General features: G+C 47.8%; 2 protein-coding genes across 4 annotated transcripts in view; one reads left to right on the forward strand and one right to left on the reverse strand.

Annotated features, from left to right (window-relative positions):
- LOC119184967 (PIH1 domain-containing protein 1) overlaps positions 1-22,769 on the reverse strand; it is an 85,572-nt gene that overhangs the window by 20,783 nt on the left and 42,020 nt on the right. The gene's annotated exons all lie outside the window — the stretch shown is intronic.
- LOC119184968 (uncharacterized) lies at positions 985-22,152 on the forward strand. 2 transcript variants are annotated; one of them, XM_037434120.2, is made up of 4 exons: positions 985-1,123; positions 18,959-19,415; positions 20,476-20,872; positions 21,940-22,152. In XM_037434120.2, the coding sequence occupies exons 2-4, from the start codon at positions 19,012-19,014 to the stop codon at positions 22,123-22,125; spliced, it is 987 nt and encodes a 328-aa protein (XP_037290017.2). In that variant the 5' UTR covers positions 985-1,123; positions 18,959-19,011; the 3' UTR covers positions 22,126-22,152. The 2 variants fall into 2 exon arrangements, with proteins under 2 accessions (XP_037290017.2, XP_075728421.1); XM_075872306.1 differs by lacking the exon at positions 985-1,123 and adding an exon at positions 16,202-16,319.

Below are 22,769 nucleotides of genomic sequence, written 5' to 3' on the forward strand. Positions count from 1 at the left end.
CCATCACAGCGGTTTCATGGTTTGTTCGAAGCTCTTAGAGGCAGCGATGATAACAGATGAACAAGATAGGAATAAAAGTATCCCACAGAACACGCTCGAACGATTACGAAAAGTGCCCGCATAAAAAAAAATAATGTACGTGGCTCCAAGTAGGTAATTTCGAGTCGCAGGAGGAACCTCAATGTGCAAATATGAGTGCCCAATATAATGTCAGAAACAAAATGACGCACGCAACACATTTTTTTCATTGTTTATTTTCAGCTGGTGTTAAAAGTGTGCAGTCCCGCGTTTGCTACCTGCCCGGGCGACGCACTCCATCAGTGAGAAGTGAAGGCGAAATGAAAGCCGTTCTCGGCCACAGACTCCTGCGGTGAAGCCGCCCCGAAGCGCGAAAAAGCCATCAAAAAAGGTCAAGCCCGTCCTTCCCTTTCACGGTCGGTGGAAAACGCTCGGCCGAGAGCAGGATCGATTTCATCTACTAATGGCAAGCAGATGACATAGATGCCGCCGGAACAATCGGCGGTCCACGACAGAAGAGCCATCACATGTGTCTTCCTCCACAAAAGAGACAGCACTGGCATGCAAAGGAGGGGAGAGGGCGGTTCCAGTCAAACGACACCACGCGTCCCACCACCGGTTGTGCGCGTACCTTTTCGCCCGCCGGCCGTTTACACTCTCTCCCACACATAATCCGCGTCGCAAAGAAGCCAGCAGCCAAACGAACCCACGCCGCGAGCCAGTCAGCGTAGCGACGGCCGGACGTGCAGGTGTGTTCCTCGCGCTTTTCCCCGGCCACAAGCTTGCCCAGACGCCGACCAGGACAGAGACGCGGACGAGACGCTGTGGCTAGTTTCCAGCAACGCGTTCGTTTCCAGACTGTGCCGCGCTGCGGATTTTACTTTTACGCTGCCAATCAGTTGGTGTTGAAGGTGTGTGATCACGTGTTTGCCTATCCCATTTGGCCACGACGCAAAAGGAAGCGCCGTGTTGGCCACCGACTACACGTCCGTGCCATTGCGTTAGCAGTGTGTGAATTACGGAAGTGTGCCAGTGGCGATTTGCATAACACGTTTGCTCGACCAGCAGTACCTTCTCGAAGAACCGAACTAGTGGTCCTGTGAAGGTAAGTTCTCGTTTACAACCTTTAGTTTGTTGCAGGTGCAGACGAGGGCCCACTGTTAGAATGAAGACTTGCGTTCGGGGAATGTATGAATTCTGCTCCCCTCGCTTGAACATCGCGGCTTCGATTAGAGCAACTACCAGTGAACGACTGTTCTGAGACCCTCTGACACACCAGTGCCGGCGATGAGCCCAGGCTTCTCGTCCACTCGCTTTTAGAGGAACAGCAATATACATGAAAAAAAAAAAAAAAGGTTCTCATTCGAAAGTTCCCTTTCTAGTCTTTGAGAATGTTTTTAAGACAGATCAATATTTCACCGGCCGCGATGACTTTGTGGTTATGGTGCACGACTGCTGAATCCTAAGGTAGCGGGTTTGAATACCTGCAGCGGTGACCGCATCTTGACGAAGGCGAAATGCTAGATGCCCTTCACTACGGTGTTTCTGACAAATATATCGTGGTGTTGGAACATAAACCTTTCAAGACTACAAAAAGAAAAAACAGCGATACATTTCCATAGTGACAAATAGAAGCCGACAAATCTACGTAATTAGAGCTGCATATTTCTTCAGGTGATAACCTCAGGAACATGAACAAAAATTTTCCAAACGTATACGTCCCGCAACTTGCTGTTTCAGGGATATACCCCAAGACACACAGGGAATTCTTTTTTAGGTTTGTTTTCGCAGAACGTACTACGTTCCGCATACATTTTCATCGTGGGCATCCGTATCACTTCACTGTCCGTGCAATTGCCGACGATTTCGACTCTTTCCCGGCATTCCTGTGCTTCAGAAAGGGAAATCTTTCGCAATGATTTGTGTCATCCTCGAAACCCGTTCGCACTGCACGCATCAAGGGGCGCATAAAAAATACCGCAACTACGCGCGTACTACGAACAGCTGTTGCTCACGTGGGCGGCGCGCGCTGATTCAGTAGCGCGTAGTATAATACACGACCCCATTTGTACCCAGTTCGTGCGAGGGCGCATTCCAGCCACCGTCAGATATTCCTGTCACCGCGTCAGCTTCAGCTTTGTATAAGCGACCCGCAATCGCTAAACACGTCATGCGATCTGCAAAACGTGCGCTTAGTGGCTGATAGCCAGGGCAGATACCGAAACGGAAGTAGTTGAATACAATGGCAGAAAGATAGCGTCCATTATCAACGTCATAATGGCGATGCCATCGACGAAACTCAGATGATGGCTGTCACAGAAGGAATCTCTGGAAGACCCGTAGCATTTCGCTGAACAGCTACCAGACAGGCTCGAAAATACAGGTCATGAAGATAAGCTTCAACCGAAACTTTAAGGAACAATACAGTTAAACATCATATCTGGGGTTTTAGGTCCCAGAACAACGATATGATTACAAGAGACGCTACAACAGTGAAACAATAAATCGGCTTATATTGATACGTTTTGTTCCGAGAACTCTGATGCGAAGAGAGGGAGAAATCGATGACGGCAATTCAATTTAAATATTTCGCCGAAAACTCGTCTCATGATGTCACGGATTTCGACATGTATCTTTCTTAATTTGGCGACATTTACTCAGCGAAGTTTCCTGAACCTTGGTATGTCAGTTTGTATGGCCACACCAGAGGATAATGTGCTTCATTTTTGCCGATTAGGAACTACGTGTGAACCTTGTAGATGCCATCAAAACCTATGATGTCACGGCGTTTGCTTGGGCACCGCTTTTCGCGATTTTACGCGCACTAATACTCTTCTCGCTGTAATAGTAGCGTTTTTTGGTAGTGCGAAATTGTAATGCACTAATACAAGACAGACCATTTCTCTCTTAAATGACCAGTTTAAGGAAAAACCAAGCTTAACGCCAAAGAATAAAAAAACAACATAGCAATGCTACTTACTGGTGCTTAAACCTCACACGCAATAAAATGTTAACAATATCTTGAAGTAATGAGATAATTTTAGGTAATGCAATACATGACATCCAGTCAGCGAAATCGAATTACAACTAAGCGATCAAGCCGGCCAATTAGTCTTAAACGCTAATACTGATTTCGTACTGACGGAATAATTAGGCATTAGCCCATGAAAACAACATTCAGAAAAATGGTGCAGACAAGGACACGACGTTAGCTTTAAATATCGATCACACTATAGAGTAAACTATAGCTAAAATTTAAGGCGGTTCACAAGTCAACAAGAACTATTAGCTTTGCGGTACGGGAAACGGGAATCGCTCCTTGCAGGTAGTTGGAAGTAGACAATCATCTTTTCAGTTCAAACGGTTTCACACTCACGGGCGAAGCGTTTCATTGACTTGTCGAGGTAACTCTTACTGTCATTACTACGCGGGTTCGTGTGCAGTACGCGTAGGATGAACAGCCAAAGCACACGTTTTGCAAGGTCGCTGTTCGGGTCGTGAACACTGAACAGATTAGCACGATAAAATGTCCACGCTGGCACAGGTATACATTGAATATGTTCAAACGGCATACTTTGACCCTGGTCTGATGTTGCAGTTCCGATACAAAATGAACATACTATATACATACAGCACATGCGTCCGTTCTTTTTTTGCGCACAACGCGAGCACTCTAGAAAAGAAAAAACACGTTTTCACAAATGTGTTGTTCGCTTAAAAGAATATATAGGTGATCGCAATAGTTCCTTACCGTGTGTTATAATCAGACCGGCATGTTTCATCCCGGCCGCGGCGGGTTTTCCAGCTGCATTTTTGATGGAGCTGTAAATAAAAGCTCGTGTACTTCGATTTAGGTGCACATCAAAGAAGCTCAGCCCCTCCACTATCGCGTCAATCATATCGTGGTTCCGCGACGTTAAAATCCAAAAAATATTTTCAAAAACAAGCTGCCACTCAGTGCCAAGCGAGCATCTCGGACATTCGCGCACGCATATTTACTAAACGTCTAATAAAGTAATTAAATGCGGGAAAATTTGCCCCACTGCGGTGGTCTAGTGGCTAAGGTACTCGGCTGCTGACCCGCAGGTCGCGGGATCGAATCACGGCTGCGGCGGTTGCATTTCCCATGGAGTCGGAAATGTTGTAGGCCCGTGTGCTCAGATTTGGGTGCACGTTAAAAAACCCCAGGTGGTCAACATTTGCAGAGCCCTGCACTACGGCGTCTCTTATAATCATATGGTGGTTTTGGGACGTTAAACCCCACATATCAATCAAATGCAGAAAAATTTGCAGCCTAGCACATAAATGTATGTTCATGTTAAACAGCCCAACGTAATCAGAGTTAAATTTAAGCCACCCCATGAGATTTTACGCGTCATAATCATATCGTTGCTTAAGCAGCTACAATTTCATAAGGATATTGAAAAAAAAAATATTCTGCGTGAATAGCGCGTACTCGAATAATATTTCGTTTATAATTGCTTTTCTGTAGCTGCTTAAGACACGCTATTGAGGAAGCTTCGAAAATGTTAAAGAACCCCAGGTGGTCTAAATTTCCGGAGCCCTCCACTACGGCGTCTCTCATAATCATATAGTGATTTTGGGACGTTAAACCCGACATATCAATCAATCGAAAATGGCCCAGCCGAGCAACCGAAAAAATTGAAGAAAAAGACGCCCCCGCTCACGAAAGAGAGAGAAAAAATTGCCCGCAGCTTCCCTCGGGGGAACACTGAGGAGGATGCGGAGCATATAATTGGTTAAAGGGGTGTTAAAGTGCGACTTACTTGGGTCGATGGCTAAATTGGTTAACGTGGTTGTGAAATGGGGTGTTAAATTGCGACTTACTTGGGTCGCTGGCTAAATTGGTTAACGTGGTTGTAGGAGGGGTGTTAAATGAGTGAACACGTACGACACGTATGCGAAAGGGCGGTGTTTATTTATTGCGACGAACTTTGAGCGGTTCCGCCAACACTTTGGCCGGCGCTGGTCGAAGGGACGTCGATCATTGCGACCTCGGACGTCGACGCGCCGTACAAACCAACCGACGAGCGGCAACTGAGCGAGCGAGCACCGACCTTGAGTATATATACAGCGCGACGGCGCATGCACTGTCAGCTGTCGAATGTTCGAGAAGGGGGAGAAGCGCAACGGCGCATGCGCGCGCGTCAGCTGCCAATGTTCTCGAAGCGTGACGGCGCATGCGCGCTACATTATACAGCTAGCGAATGTTCGTGAAGAGGAGAAGCGCACGCGGTGTGTAGAGGAGGAAGGGTGCACAGATGGTGGAGGAGTGAAGCGCGCGCGGTGTGTAGAGGAGGAAGGGATGCACAGATGGTGGAAGAAGGAGGAGGAAGCTTGCGGACGGCACCGCACTACAAGCCTCGAGTATTAGATGCTCCGCATCTAAAAAAAAGAGCACGCTTGTGTTTCCATTCATGAGGCACGCGCAGATTTTTTTTGTTCGTTTTTCAGCTCCGTCCGTCAAGGGCGCGCGCTCGCAAACAGTCACGCATATTACGTCACCTGGCTCCACAGAAAGTAAATCGAGATCAGAGTTCAGCAAGAGAGCACGCAACGGCGGGCGCGGAAAGGCACGTTGCCATGACGACTCATCTCTACACAGACAACATACGAACGGGATTGCGGTATCACGTTTTTTATCCAGCGGCCGTGGAGGTACGCTCGGTTTCAATATCAGAATAGACACTTTTAGCTGGGCGTACGAAGCGGGCCCACGTACGCAGCATTGCTTCGGGAGAGAACTGCGCATGTGCAGTAAGTAACGTATCGGTTTTAGAGATGCGCGCGTATACGCCCGAAACAAGATGTTGCGTACGTAACGCAACTCTTACTACGTCACGTTCTCGCGAAACCTCGAAGAAACCAGAACGAGAGCATATGGCGGCAGCAGGGGCGTTCGACGCTGACAGCAACAGCGGACCTGATGCAATCCATGTGTACTTTCAATAAAAGGCGATATTTTCATGCCAGACAAGGTAAATTCAGGCGGCGCGTTCCGGCATCCTGATGATTCAGAAGAGATTGCCTGGCGATGCTAAAAATCTACACAGTGAACGCCACGGCCTGAATTGTACACTGGTGGCCCTCACCCTGGCTGTCGAGATGTTTTTCGCGCAGATCACAGAGGCCACGTTATAGGCACCGTTCAGTCGAGTTTTCCAGTCAGGCTGCAGCGCCAGAATACATAGCTAGCGGATAAGAAAAGCAACCTTGCGACGACCTCAATGAAAATGGAACGCGACGCGCGCCTTTTGCGCCCTGCATCTGTCGGCGGATTGTGGCTGGGATACACGGAGGCGCGAGCAAGCGTCTATTTCCTGCGTGCCCCTGGCGGCGAATGTCCAAGACTTTGTGAAGGCGCAGTGTAAGCAATGCAACTCCATCTGGTCAGTGTGCGGTGACAGAGACCTAGCCTACTTCTAGCGTCAGCGCTGGGATAGAACGCTGGGGTCAATCCATTGTGGCCGTGCCCGATCAGACGCATAGCGCAGCCAAGTTGAAAACAATAAAGGTGAACGCGCGCATTGAGTGCACCTAGGAACGATGCTAAAAAACCTACACAGCGAACGTCGCGGCCTGACTTGTACACTGGTGGCCTTTACCCTGGCTGTCGGGATGTTTTTCGTGCAGATCACATAGGCCACGTCATTACTGAAACCTTGCGTATACTTCTAGCGTGGGTGGCGCTGATAAGCATTTCAAAGCCCTGCATTTCGAATACGACTTAGCCATTTGGGTGAAACGCATCAAGGTACGTTAAATTAACAGTGTCGTTGCACGCTTCACTCGCAGCGTAATTTCTACAGCGTACGCATCTGCCCCGTACGCCCAACTAAAAGTGTCAATTGTCATAGCAGCAGAACGTTTGCTTGCGAAGGAACTTTCGGTCACTCAAATTGTCACACTAAACACTGAAGAAGGAAGCTTCTTTCTTAGGCTGTGCAAAACTAAGAAAGATTTAGGTGCACATTAAAGATCTCCAGACTGTTAACATTTCCAGAGCCCTGCCCAACGGCGTTTCTCATAATTATATCCACATATCATCATCACCATTCACTCTTCCGGCACTTGCACCGAGGAGACTTAATTTTGTGACTGCGGCCCGTTATCTGATGCGAGCTTTAGACGCCTGCTCTGTCATGTAATACATTCACAGAACTCTCCAGCTGCAAAATTAACGTCTGCGCACAACACGTATAGAATACGGGCCCCTCTTACGCGGGGCTAAATCGCACGTTTGCCTTCTCCATTCTCTCGACAGCAACAACCCCTTTGTGCGCAGAAGCATTGGCGAGCTCTGCGGCGCCGTATCAAGTTACACCCACACGCTCTTCAATTGTTTTTTTTTTTTTTATCACCTCGTCTACCTACACGCGCGCGTCGCAACGCGTTCTACGCATAACCGACCAAACGGCGCCGTCGGGAAGAAACGCGAAAGCCACCGCGGTCGGCACGATATTATATTTTTTTTTTCTCCCCGGCAGGCAACAAGGCCCGGCGCCAGTCAGTGGGGCAACGGGTCGTCCTCCCACGTTTCAAGGCTGTCGGCGGCCAAACGCTGCGCCGCTTCGCGCACGATACAAAACGCCCAGCGTTTTTGTACAGGAAACGATGCAGAATCGTTAGAATTGTACGAATGTCTCACAAGTGAGTGGTCATGGCGATCGCCGTAAACGCTGGCGAGTTTCAGGGGAAAAGTGGCGTATTACAACAGACAGCAGCGCAAGGATTTACCGAGTCCAATAAGCACGTTCAGTACTGCTATAGGGTGTGCGGATATCAAATTTTCAACTTCATATTTACACGAAGTATTCTGCCACAAGGCCGATTCTAGATAACAATAAAAGATACAATTAAGTAGCAATAATAAAATCCAAGTTCGAAAATAATATTTCCCGATATTAATGGTATACTGACATGTTGTACAACAAAAAACTTTTTTGTCGCCAACCAGACGTGAAGAGGCATATCTATTGTACAGCAACCGATTCATAGAAAAATTAACCAGTGTACAACACTATTGCTTACCACATCATCTGGCACTTACTAATTCTAGCCATAAAGAAAGCATAGCTTCTCAGATGTTCCGCACGCAGGAACACCGCTGTATATCCTCTCATTTCCTCCAGACAGTGAAAAAAGCCACTCGCTAAGCACATTAGTGTTGATGTGTTGAAACTTTTCGCAGTTTAGTCCTCCAAGCATGCTATTTCAATTGAGGGCGCCATAAAAAGTGATCGGTATGAGGGTTCAGGGTGGGTGCTTCATCTTATAATAACCCAGAATATAGGAGGTTAGGTTCTTCACCTTTAGGCATTTCTTTTTTTCGTTTCAGAATACCCGACCATTTGTTTCTGTTATTGTCTGTTGTCTTATATATATAGAATTGTTGCAACGGCGAGCTTGGCCTCATACACATTGCTCGCACGCACGCTTTGGCAACTGCTCTAAAGAGTACACAATGGCGGAGGAGGATGCAAGATCTGAAACCAGTGTGCCCATTTGTGCGTCACATATCAAATTCAGGACATGCATGTAATTCCCTGTGCTGGTTTCAAACTCCTCGTGGTGGTAATATAATCATATAATTTTCACCATTTAGTCTAATTTAACAAGCTTTTCTATGCTACAACGAGGATTTTATTATTTCACAATAAAGTTATGGAATTATATTATTGTAAGACTATTTCAAACTACTCGCAACTTCGACCGATAAAACATTCGTACAGTGATGAAAGTGACATTTTGACTTTTGGAGAATATAATTCGAAACCTTGAGATGTTCGAATATATCGAAAAGCAAATTATACCTTTCGAATCAAAGCGAATAACAGGAATTTTTCGAGTTGGAATATTCGAAGTTGCGAATATTTTCAGACATTTTGAACACAGTGGACCTGCACAGTGGCGGCGTGTCGGATTGATGACGTCACATCTCTATGTTGCTTATGAGAACACAGACAAGCAGTGCTACCATACAAACGGAGATGTGTTCTCATGCGCTCCCCCTTTTTTTTCCCTGCTGAACTCTTGAGGATTTAAAAGTATCGAACTGCCATCCCGCAACCTTAGCTAAAATGAGACAACACTTAAAAGCCAAAGTGAATGTCGCTCGGCTCGAAAGGAACGTACAAGTGGAACTTCGAAATGGAGAACGGATAAGGATTCCCCTATACGTGAAACAGAACCGCGCGAGAGTTGTATACACTTTGCGTGCACCGAGGCAACGGAAGGTGATGGTGGCGATATATGTCCACCACAGCGTATAGGCTCCAAGCGCGATAACCACGCGTTGTTCACATTCCACGCGCGTGCACCCGACGTTACTAGAATGCGCCCAGATCCTCTCTCCCGCTTCGGAGCGCACGTCGCCACCCCAGACAGGAACGAGCCAAGACACGCACACACACACAGCTAGCAAAAGACGCGGTATCCTTTCCAAGTCTCACGTCGCCTACAGCCCAGATACAGGTGCAACGACGGCGCCTTCATCCTCCCTCTTTTGGCAACTAAGAGGCCCTCTTGCTATGAGTGATTCGTACAAAGTTTCCTTATGGCTTCGTGCTATTTGGTTTCAGTGTCGCCATACTGGGCTGTTAGCCTTTGCGTAATGAATCTACGTGAACACTGTTACGGTAGACGCATGTGCTTAAGAACGATTGGGTTGGTGCATATGATGCTTCATGGCCTACTAATTAACGTCGCAATATACAAAAACAAAAACGAAACATCCACTTAACGGGCCAAGATGGCGGTGATTAGGTATAACTGACTTGCTTTACGAACGGTTTATTGTCTTTATCCCTTTCTTCCTGATGCGCCGATGACGGCCCTGGTTCAAGGGACCAGGAAACAAAATTTTCGATAATACTGTCGAGTTACGTCAAGTAACCAATTGTAATAATTGTAACTGAATAATTTTATAAACGCGCGAGCAGCCTTACAGTCGAGCAACACCGGCACACTCGGTATACCTACAACCACATACATCGAGGACGCCCGACCCACGGCTTAAAGAGCTTCACTCCCTAAAAAGAAAAAGCCCTGGATTAGCATTTTCGCTTCGTCATGCGCAGGATATCCGCAGCACGGAAGGACGTGCCTACCTGCTTCCGGTAGCGCATTATATATGGGAGAGGGGGGACCACCAATGTGGCTCCGGAAGGGAACGGCAAGAAAAAATAACAATGCACCCAACTAGACTCGCACAGAAAAACACACCGCGGGGCGTGGTACGTAAGAATGGCCGTCACTCACGAATCAAGCTGATGGCCTCTCGGTCACGTTCGGTGGGCGTAGACGGGCACCCCCAACTATAGTTATGCGCAGTGGTAGTCCTATATGCGCGCAACGAATGCTCCCAAGTGCCCGAGAGAGACGGATGCCGGAAGACGTGGGGCGATGCAGCTCTCTGGCTTGTTGAAGTCTCCTAGCCGCTGCATCGCGGGGAAACGCAGCTGTGTCTGTATCGCGTCTGTCTGCACTAATCATATCTCTCTCTCTCTCACACACACACACACACACACACACACACACACACACACACACACACACACACACACACACACACACACACACACACACACACACACACACACACACACAGGAACACGCGCGTCTACACTGCTTGAGGAGTCATCTACAGCCACAATCGTCATCGGGATTACCTGCGTTGTCTTTTTTCTCTCAAAAGCTTATCACCTTGCAGAAACGTCCATACACCGGCTAAAGGGCGCCGCTTCACGGCGTACTAGAGGTTTTCTGACGTACCGTATTCCGACCAGCCTTGTATAAGCATCTAGTGAAACAAAGACGTCCATGCATAGCAAAAAGAAGACGGGGTGTGGGGAAGGGAGGTGGTTGGTCTTTGCAGCAAGACTGTACCAGCCGTATCCGCAGTATCCACCTGCCCAGCCCCAGTATTTAGCGTATCCTTACCTACGGCAGCAACAGTGAACATCGCTCGAGTTCTGCAGCAGCCAAGAGAATATATTAGATAAGGTCTATCGTTTAATGATGTAGCAGAATCGAATGACATAGCTGTACATGCCCGGGCATGTCCGGCCAACTAGATGGCACACATCTAGTTGGCACACAGACGTGGCACACATGATGGCACACACATGATGGCAACCAGATGGCACACACGAGCCAACAACGCGATGTGATCGAGGCACGCCATAGAGGGAAAACTCCAGATTTATTTCAACCCCTGCCTGATATTTTCCTTTTCTTTCACGTGCACGTAAACCTAAGCAAACGGGTGTCATTTGCAGTTGTCCCAGATAGATATGCTGCCACCATTACCGGGAATTGAACCCGCATCCTCTAACAGTGCGACACCATCCGTGATAAGACACCAAGGAGGGCATGTTTTTGTAGCAGCCAGTGAGGCATCAAAACGTGCACCTCATCTTCTAATGACGCCCGAGCAGGTCATAACACGAGTGAAAGATACTTGGGCGCGCATCGTACGCAAACTGGCGCTGCCATATTTCGTCGCAACTATATAGGTCCGTGTGCTGCGCAATTTCAGCGCGCGTTAACCATATATAGTGCCGCGACTTCGCGAACTAGCGAAAAACTTCGAGCAAACAAGTCACGGAATGCGTGCCGCCTTTAATGCAGGCTCACATGCTTATACACGAAAAACGAAGCTTTCAGCATGAAAAATCTAGCGCTTATCTTGTGTATTATATAGCTTGTGTTAGAACTAATTGTTGTGTAGCTGATGGCGGAGGGCGCGTGCAAGAGCGCTCACTTCTTGGTTGTTTCTCCCCTGACTAACGGCAAGTTCTGTCTTCAATAATGTTGTTTATTTAGTGTGTACGCGCTTAAGACGTGGCACACATGTTGTGTAGTTCTGAAGTACTTTCTTCATTGTAAAGTGCTCGCTACTGTGGCCCGTGGAGGGTTCGCGACATACATATAAATATGCATTATTGGTGCCTTTAACCGCGCAATCATATATGTTGCTATATGAAGCTGAAAAATGAATAAAATTTTTTAATTTTCTTCGGTAGTTTCAAAATTCAGATATTAAAGGGTTCTTCGACCCAGGTTCTTGCACTCGGGATACCTCGACCCAGGTGGTCAAAGTATCAGGAGCACTATCATATCAGCGCTCGCAACCATATCATGGTTTTCGGACGTTGAACACCAAATTATTATTAATTACGTTATACGCTTCCTCGCGATAACACCACGTTTTTAAACACAACAGCCAGAAACAGAACAGCTAGAGCACTGTAGCCTGATTGCGGCGGAGCCTACTTCGTAGGCATGCGCGCCGACACGTCAGGTGGAAATACAGGTAGACCGCAGCTGCATCGGTTCGCGTTCACTCGCTTATCTCGCCGGGGAATCGCGGTGACGTCACCGAGATTACGAAATACGCGTCTTTCCTCAACGCGACGGTGATGGAAGGGGGAAAACCACCGCCTGCGCCCGCATTATACGCAAACGCGAGCGATTCCAAATCCAGCACAAAACGGAAAAGAGTTACGCGTAATGACGACCGAGACGTTTGACGACGACGACACGCAATACAGGATGAGCCATAGGCTTGGTTTCTTCTATCCCAACTTCGGTAGTGACTAGCTAAAAAGAAATGTGCCGGTATGAATTTGAGTCACGTAAAAGCAGGCATCGCTGTGAATGAAATTTCGCAGAAGTTTCAGTTTGCACTGTGAGTAAAACAACAGTAATATACTGCGAAAGCGTACTACACTACAGGCAAAAAAGAAATTGAGCCGGATCCGTGCGACCGGAGTGATAAAATATAGGGAAAAAAACAAAAAAAAAAACGGTCGTCTGGGTGAACGTAGCTCCTTAAAGGTTCCGTTTACTTCGCTGCGCAAATGTCATTACGATGACGTGCCGAGCTGCTACACCGGTGACGCGTTCGCTCAAAGCCAGCAAGAAATAAGTAGATGGAAACGTAGAATTCGCAGTGTACACAGATTCCGCAAAGTGCACGCGTGCCTCTTCTACAATGGTATGCTGTAGGGTATCCGGTAGACCGTAACTTTGAGACTTCGCAGATACGTTGCCTAGACCTGCCGTACCCCCATGGCGCACATATGCCGCGTGCCTGGACAGAGCGATGGGATAACAGACGAAATCAGTTTGTCATTTACCAACTAGGACCTCGGTTGTTGTGCACTTGTCACGGCAGACATTTGTATACGTAGAGTTTCAGGCGAAGAAGGTTCCTGGATATTTGGTTGAGCTCATGAACAAGGTGAAGGAAGTCGAATTGCCTCCAGCCACAATCTTGGAGAAAACGCAACGTTTCGAGACCGGCTTGGTGGGAGGAAGACATAAGAGGACTGGACAGTGACATTCGAGAGAACATCCGTCTCAGGGCCATCGGCATACTATCAAAAATCATAAACAAGGTACTATAGCATTTATTCTGCTTCGACCGTCAACCTGGCTCTTTTATTGAGAAGGGTCGGTCACAACGCCAGAGTGAATGTTGCTTTTCACTGTAATTCTTCACATCGCGCGCGTCCGTTCGTGAGCGTGCATCCGTGCGGCCGTGTGCGTGTGCTTTGTTTAAGTATCTTGCGGTCGATGACGCTCGCCACAATATACACAATCAACGTACATACAATACATTGGACGACTAAAAATCGAATTATTTGCAGGTAGACATTCGAAATCACCACCTGGGTCTCTACTAATTAACGAAGGAGAGACTATCAAATTAACTTGTCGTTTTCCTTTTTCCTTACCCCTTTCCCATAAAGGCCTACAAGCCAACTCGCAATCGAAATGGAAGTTCATTCGTTCTTTCGTCTAAGCCGATTGACGCGGTGCAACACAAAACACCAATAGTGAACAGGGGACTTTCTAAAATTGACCGTACACCAACGTACGGAGATAACGCCAGGAGACCGTGGTGTTTCGACAGCTAAATGCGAAGTCGTGGACACGATAAACAAGGGCGCGTCATCACAATCCGGTGACGTTTCTTCATTTTCCGCTGATTTTTTTTTTCTCTCGGCCGCGTACCATGCGTGTCCAGGGGCTAGGTGGGCGCTTCCTCAATGGCGAAAACGAGCCAAGGCCGCAGCACCACCGCGAGGCCACTGCCATTATTCGCGGATGCCGGTTGCACGCGCGGGGTGAAAGAACGTGCACGCGGCTTCCTTCCAGCAGCGCTTGCGATGGCGCGTTCCGTGCATCGCCTTTGAGGGGCACGTCTTTGGCTGTACGGCCACGGCCGCTGGATGACACGGCGCACCACAGTTACTGTATATGCTACCTAGGTAGCATATACAACTCTAACCGCAGTGTCTGTGCAACGCCTCGTAAGTGTATAATCCCAGTCTTTCGACGCTTTTCCGTACATCGCTTTTGGGGCACATCTTCGGCTGTACGGCACGCCGCCGTGACTGTGCAGCGTCTCGCAAGTGAAGTCCCGAGTCATTCAATGCTTCTTATACACAACTTGCATTGACGTCACTGCGGTCGCCATCTTCAGGCACCAGCTAGTTCAGATGCGGCGTGAGCTCGCGCTCGACCGCGCGGAACGGTGACATCAAGTTGCTGCCGGTGCCCCTTTCAATTCTTTGGGTTCGCCCTTGACGCGGCTGGTGAACAGAAAGAAACGATTGATTGATGGATATGTGCGGTTTAACGTCCCAGAACCAGAAGGAAGCTAGGACAGCACAAAAGAACGCGAGGGGTGAACGACACTGGCAGTCTCAAATGCGATAAAAAGCCATGGCGGCCGCCATGTTCAGGTACCCAGCGCAGATAACCTGTCTGTGACGTGACGGACAGTTTGTGTAATACATAAACTGCAGTATTGAATGACTGCGGTTATGTTTCGAGGTAATCTTATTATGGCAATGAAGGATTGGAACCACTACTGCAACGCTTCAAAAACTCACTTCCATCAAAGTTTATATATCAATCCGAAGTTTAAGCTGCATTGCTGGAAGAAGTCAAAATTGAATGGAAAAACGCCAGTTCTGCGTAGCGACTTGCCTGAGATGGGCCCAAACAAGCAGAGCTTTACAACGCCTACACTAATACGCCATTCTGATCAACACCGTCATTCGATCTAAAGTTTGGTTGCATAGGCGAAGTCGTATCTATTGAGCAGCGGTCTGCAGATACCACTGGGGCTGACGAACGCAACCACAAAAATGAGACTAATGAAGGCACGGATATCATTAAATGAAAGAACACCTTGTGTCTTCTGTCCCGTGTTATGCATGCATGCATTCATTGAAGCTAAAAAAAAATTAACAATGTAGCCGCGGCGGCCACGTGGCACATGCTTTGCTAATTAATGAAGTAGTGTATGCGAAAGGCTGCAAAAAGATGCAACCAGTTAAAGCCGTTAAAAGAATGAAGCTCATGTCCTCCGTCTTCATGTTTATATATGTTTTCCGAAGTATTTCTGGATTATTCCTGTGCTGTATCACTGCTCTTTATTTAAAACACTGTATGCTAAGCCATGATCGACGATCATTCGCTGCGCCACGCTGGAATGCTACGGCAGCGTTCTAGTGCGCCTAGCCCCTTCACCCGAAATTCGTATTGCTATCACAGCTGCGATAAAAAGCGTGCTTAGAATTGTCCTTCGAGGGGGTTGGGGTCAAGGTTGTTGTAGCGCCCCTCTTCCCTATCAAGTCATTTCATGAGGCAGACTTTGCACCCCCCCCCCCTCCCACTCGTAAGTGACAAGGAGGGGGGGGGGGCGCAGAACAAGAGACGTTCACGAACTGAAATAAGAGTCGCGCTACTTTGAATCACGGATGTACGCGCAAAACCAACGATTCTACCGGGACAAAAGGATGCTAAAAAGGGGGCGCAAGTGTTTCTGGAGCACAGCGCCGCAAGAATTCAAACACACTGCCGAATACTCCTTCTGGTGGGCGCTAGCGACACGCTTGCAACGGCTTATCGCAATCGGTCGCAACAACGCCTCTCCCCCTTCTTTTATAACGAGTGCGCTGCACGCACGTCATGCACGCTTCTTCGCGACGTGCGTTGAGCGAAAGCGATTACACATGCGACGGGAAACGCCATGAGAAACTGCGCACGTGTCGGCACGCGCGCATTTATATGTGCATTCTGAAAAAAAAAAGGGCGTCTGGTTACCCCCCGTGTCTTGGCGGAGGAATCCTGTCGAACCGTGCGGAGGCGGGCCACTTCAGCAGCCATCGACCGCTAGGAGCTCCGGAAAAGGGAGGAACGGTCAAGAGAGGTTCCCGCTGTATCAAATCCTGTATATTTCATCTTCGTCTAGCTGTCGAGTGAGTACTACAGGGTAAACTCGAGGTCCAGTGGCGTGCGTGCAAAAACTCGGTTGACCTTCTTGGCAAAAGCATCGCGAAAAGACGGCAAGACGAGGACGAACACCGACTAAGACAGGGGCCTACACCCTGTGTCGCGTCGTTCATGTCGTCATGCCGTCTTTTTGCGTTATAGTTTTTGCGAAGAAAGCCTATACAAGGTGATTTGATTGATTGATATGCGGGGTTTAACGTCCCAGAACCACCATATGATTATGAGAGACGCCGAATGGTGGACGGCTCTCGAAATTTCGACCACATGCCTGGGGTTCTTTAACATGCGCCCCGCCGCGGTGGTCAAGTGGCTGCGTTACTCGGCTGCTGACCCGCAGGTCGCGGGATCAAATCCCGGCTGCGGCGGCTGCATTTTCGATGGAGGCCAAAATGCTGCAGGCCCATCTGCTCAGATTTGGGTGCACGTTAAAGAAACACGGGTGTCGAAATTTCCGAGGCCCTCCACTATTTCGGGACATTAAACCCCACATATCAATCACAATCATTCTTTAACGTGCACCCAAATCTGAGCTTTTCGTCTCAATCTAAAATGCAGTCGACGCAGCCGGGATTCGATGCCGCGACCTGCGGGTCAGCAGCCGAGTACCTTAGCAACTATAGAAAACCGCGGCGGGGCGTTTATACAAGGTGGCTTTCGTGGCTTGCGAAAATCAACACGTGGTGGCTACGTGCCGGTCCTGTAGATGTAAGGATAACATAAGGATAACTGCTGGAGTCTTACGTACGTGTCAAAACCAGAATGTGGTTATGAAGCACGCCGTATAGCGGAGGGCTCCGGTTAAGCTCAACAACCTGCAGGGTTTCTTTATGTGCTCCTGTGCCTTCACTCTTGAGTAAAAAGGATGTCCTTTTCTCCCCTAACAATAATCGCCATCTCTCTTGCGCCCCTTTCCTTGCAATATCGCCCAGTACTTTCGGGTCACGAACGACGCGCGCGTTAACAGCATGACATGGCATTCTTCATAGGAAAGTGGCCAGCGCCGAGTTTTCAAGAAAGCAAGCGCAGGCAAAGCGGATGACTATTGTTGTGGGACAAAAAAGACACCCATTTTACTCCATTTCTCTTAAAAGGGTACACGCTGAGAAAATGAGTATTAGGGGAGTGTTTCTGCTGCACAACTAAGGGGGTCATCTATCCGGTGTACTTTCCTTGCGTTATCACATTGAACGGCATGCTATCACCTTGAACGGTCACGAACGGCATGCACGATGTAGCAGTCTTGATCATATATGCCTGCGCATGGTTTCCCTTCCGCGGGAGGGGTATTGTTAAGGCATTATATGGAGCAGATTGTGCGCCCCTAAATGACCGAAGGAAAGCCCCCCCCCCTCCCCCTGTGCGCACGCATCTGATCTTGATGAAAAGTCGCGAGAACCCGGACCCGGCATACCTTGAAGAAAGGAATCGCGAGCAAGCCAGATGACGATGACAGTTGTGTGGCAGAAAAACTCGAGAATAACCTCCCCCCCCCCTTTTTTTTTTGAGCGTGAGTAGCCGAGCATCTCGGATTTTCGCCTCCATCGAAAATGCTAACTCTGCGGCCGCGATCGAAGTCACGTGACTATAGCCGAGCGCCATAACCATAGTACCACCGCAACGGTTCGACGCGTTCTATATGTGATAACTACCAATATCGTGGCGTTTCGCGCATCCGTCAAGGCCAGTCACTGCTTTCTATACACATCTGTGAAATCTTATCATGCATCTTTAACTCTTTCCAGCACGGTGGTCCCCCCACGTAACCACTTCATTTTTATCGCCCTTTTCAAACACGTGAGCCCCGCGTGTCGGATTTCAAATAGCGCGTATTTTAAAGCTTTCGGCAATCCGACAGAGATGACGCTACTTCGTTTGAGCTCCAATGTGACATTTTTAATTTGCTTTCTTCCGGCTGCCGTCGTCCTCAAGGCGCGCTAGTCGGTGAATCCGAGATTTATGGATATATAAGTACATACTGGTCCCATCATGTTGATAGTGCAGGAGAGCATGTTGTATGAGAAGCTAACGCTAAGGACTATAGAAATCAAGAGTTGTACTTAAACAGAAAGTGACCAGTAGACCCTCGCAGCATGGTGGTCACTTCAGGTGGCCACCTTATATTTTTTATAACTAAAATGGCCAATTTCTTTTTTCTTGTGAAAAAACAATTTTCTCAAAAAGATTTCACCTTTCTTTCCAATAAGAATCTGTTTCCCACCAAAAAGTTCTGTGCATAAAAGAGTTGATAAAACAGCTCGGCCCATCGTTCAATGTCAATGGAGAGTCGACAAAGGGATATTGCCGCATCATGAAAGTGTATCCAAAAGTGAAGGACCAATACAATCCACTTCGAACAACAGCAAGGCTTTTGCTTTCAGGTTATTTATCTGCGGCAAACACATAAGGATCAGAGTGAGTTTTTTTTTCCTTTGTTTTGAGAACCCTTTTGTACACCACCCATGAATGGGAGGATATGGCAAGCGAAGACTTCATAATGCTTTTTCTTGCCGTGTCCTCCTTTATCGATGACTGACCTATTTATTATGTGCCGTTTTCTCAAACTCTTCGATGCCACATTATGGTTTGCCTTTTTTTGTCCACACAGGCCACTGGTACGAGCTCAATCAACGTCCACACGGAGAAGTGTCCATATTAGTCATGGCAGCCAGAGGTCTACGAAGCAGCTCCAACATTATTTTGGCCATCGTTGTTCTCCTGGCCGTGTCTACGGTGCACCGTGGGGAGGCCAGGAGTGCTCACGTGGCATCCCACGTGGTGCACGAGCCGTTACTGGCTGCACGCCAGGCGGGTGCACCGTCATTGGCTGCTGCGGACTTGCTAGCGCCAACCACGACTGAGCTGACTGAGGAGTACGACGATGACGACGACGGTGGCACTGCCGTCGCAGCCGGAGTGAATGCACGTCCAGGCAGTGTTGGCGGAGCCGCTGAGGATGCCAACGAGGATGCAGATGAGTCTCCTGTGGAAGAGGAAGAAGCTTCGTCGACTACAACAACTGCGTCGTCGACACACGAGCCTTCTGCCGCTCCAACAAGACCCAGGTAATGTGTACAGGATGGACTAAGATTGTCTTGCAATCTGCAATCAGCCTTTTAACGAACGTATTTAAGTTTTTTCGTTTGTCCTTATCACGTAGACTAGAAAAGGCATCTGGCTGTTACTCCACGGCTCGTTGCCTTCCGAGCAACTGGCAGAGCTGCGCCTCGCTTCACATAGGAGAAGGTGGTGAGAAAGGATCAAGGGGAGGGTAAACTATAGCATAGTATATCAAGGAGTGGGAAAGGGAAGTGATGATGAAGAAGAAAGGACAGAAGTAACCATCTTTGCTGTTTGCAGTCCTCCTATTGCTGCGAATAGCTGCCTTTTTTTTTTTTTACAATGCCACAGCTCTTGCACCCTTCCCTTAAAGGGTAAGTCCTACAGCCCTATTGTGGGCTCTGCGCAAGTCTTCCGCCCTCGGAGGCTTTTCCTCTGACAATCCCAGCTGTCCCTGATAAGCCGCAGATAATGAAAAAACTGCGGTAGTGTACTGGACAAGAACAGTGCAGTGAAAGAGTACCCTAGTGAGTGGCTAAAGTATTATGACCAAAACAAATAAATTATTATAACGATCAATTGTTGGACACACCGTGGACAATACTTGACAAAGAAAATTTATTGCTGCAATGTAGCCTATATTTGTATGTAGGCTTGTTTCCTTGTCCAACTGCTCTGCTCACTTCAGCAGAAAAAGTTTTTGTACATTTCGGTCCCAATTATTCACCGAAGTTTTCTGAAGCTTACTATGTTAAGCCTTTTTCCCTCAGAACAAAATGTGAATCATTTTTTCACAAGAAACAAATACGTAGACCCTACCAGAGGCTATCAAAACCTATGACATCATAGAGAGCTAGTGTCCCAACTTCAAAGTGACGTCGCCAACTGTGTTATCTTTTTATGCATTTCATACCCCCCTCTGTCAACCCCGCCGCTACAAGCCTATGACTATTGTGGTATTCACAACAATATTTATGGTTAACCACTTTCTACTCCAATTTTTTTATACATATTTGCCTTGCTTTGCCTTGTTTTGTTTAGCTCTTTCTCTTTATACTTGCGCAGTCTATCCAATGCCTACCCACCCGTTCGGGTCTCGACGCCCAAGGTTGAAACCGCACCACTGGCATCTACTAGTCCGAGCACTACCCGCTCCACGACCACTACTACGCCCACTACCTCAACCACGACGACAACGACAAGGCGTCCCATGACTACACCGACGACAACAACGACCACAAGGCGCGCGACCACAGTAGCAGCGGTGGTACCTTCTGCCCCGGCACCGGCCCGACCAAGGCGGCCTCCGACAACGTATTCGGTGCCCACGGAGTCCCGGTCCGACGACTCTGCGTGCCCACGTCGCGAAGACATCCACCCGTGCCAGTGCATTGAACTGCCCAGCAAGATTCCTGGAGACGTCGAGACAGTCGCCACGTGCAAGAATATCCGTAACCACCAGGTAATACACTCGCTTGCTTGCTTGGCAACTCTCCTAATATGCCCGGGAGACTCCCAAATTTCATACAGTCCTTCCTGTCATATGCGCATGCTCATGTTTGCTCTGACAGACAGCTTTAACTGCACCATGAGGAAATAACGAAGAACAGCAGTTATGAAATTTCCTGACACTCATTTTTCACCTATTGGCGTCACGTAAAAACACGTAATCATATTGCGAGTTAACAGCTGACGAACAGTTCCTCGTATACCACCTGAAGGCACCTTGTCTGCCAGAACAAGACCCTAGCTATGAATGAAGAGAAGAAGGGTAAACTTAAGGGCAAGCAATATTAATGAGAAGTCACAAACAATTATGCCAAAGAATGTATGGGGGATATTATTTGGAGTAATTGTAATGTATATGTGAAGAAAGAAAAGTGAATGAAAAGATGACTTGCCGTGGGCACTATCAGAATTTGCGACCTCTAATAACGCGTTTGATGCTCTACCAACTGAGCTACCACGGTGGCTATCCCCTCATCCACTCTATTGCTTATGCACGTGCATTAAACATGCACGTATGTGCACTAGACTTTCAGGTTATGCGAGGGATTGTTGGTCAGCTGCTGGCTCATAATAAGGTCACGTGTTACGTGACACGAATAGGCAAAAAAATGAGTGTCCTACACTCACTGCAATGGCAACGGGCTGCGCTGACCAATTCTCCCAGGTTTAATGCACATACATACCCAATAATGTGGATCGGGGGATAGCTGCCGTGGTAGTCCAGATGGCAGAGTGTCGAATGCGTTATTCAAAGTTCGCAGGTTCTGAGCGTCCCCACGGCAAGTTGTATTTTCATCCCCTTTTTTTCACATTTACATTACTATTACTTCTAATAGTGTCCCCGATACTTTCCTTGGCGTAATTGTCTTTCAGTTCTCATTAATATTGTTTCTAACAAAGCAAATGAGCCCTTAAGTTTACCCTTCTTACCAGTGATGATAGCACGAGGCACAGCTTCTTTACCCTAAGTTAGAGCAGTCGGCTTACGTAGCAACATGCTTTTTTTTTTTTGATCTGCAGGTACTCAGCGATGCCCTCAAGGGTTTCCAACACCACCGGATCAACTTCTTCGTGCTCGACAGCTGCAAATTGCCCCCCTTCCCCAACGGCCTCTTTCACAATGTCGACGTCGAGTGGATGGAGGTCCTCAACTCGACTGTGCAGTTCCAGAAGAACTTCTTCACCTGCTCCAAGGACTGCCTGTGAACTGTGTGCTGGTCGTCTATTTCCGTGTGGTGCCGAGTCACAAACAGTTAGCACCAGTGAGCAAAAACGCTGTTTTGTTCAGAAACATTGAGCCCGTGCCTCGCAAAAGCCCTAAGAACAACTGCCCGGGAAGTACAAGGCTCCAAAACCACAGGAAAATGAATGGACGTGTCGTGGTTTTAGGTGCGAAGAGTAGTAAGTAGGTCACATATGTGCTTTCTGATGGAAACGTTTATTTTTTATTAAGGGCCAATCCATCTTATCCAATCATCTTTTGCACAATGAGCTATCCAGAAAAAGTGGTTTTCTTTTTTTCCTCCATAGGCCGTTCAGTAGGTATGTGGGACGCTACATTTCTCATTTTATTTCTCAAAAAAATAAATACTGAAATGGGCCTTTCCTGACAAATACAGCTTTCACTACAAATTTCTGGGGTGGTTAGCTCTTAGTGTAAATGTTCTCAATCTATGGTAACACAATGGGCAGAGTGTCCGTAGCGTTAATTCAAATGCTCGTGATGCGAATTTGGCATAACTACAAAGCCTTATAGTTTTAGCTTACCGATAACAAACTTTGTTTAAAGTGCAGTGCATGTCAATAAACATAATGTGTCACCATTTAAACACATCAACTATCAGCATAAT

This window comes from Rhipicephalus microplus, chromosome 8 (assembly GCF_043290135.1).
Source record: "Rhipicephalus microplus isolate Deutch F79 chromosome 8, USDA_Rmic, whole genome shotgun sequence".
NCBI classification, from domain to species: domain Eukaryota; kingdom Metazoa; phylum Arthropoda; class Arachnida; order Ixodida; family Ixodidae; genus Rhipicephalus; species Rhipicephalus microplus.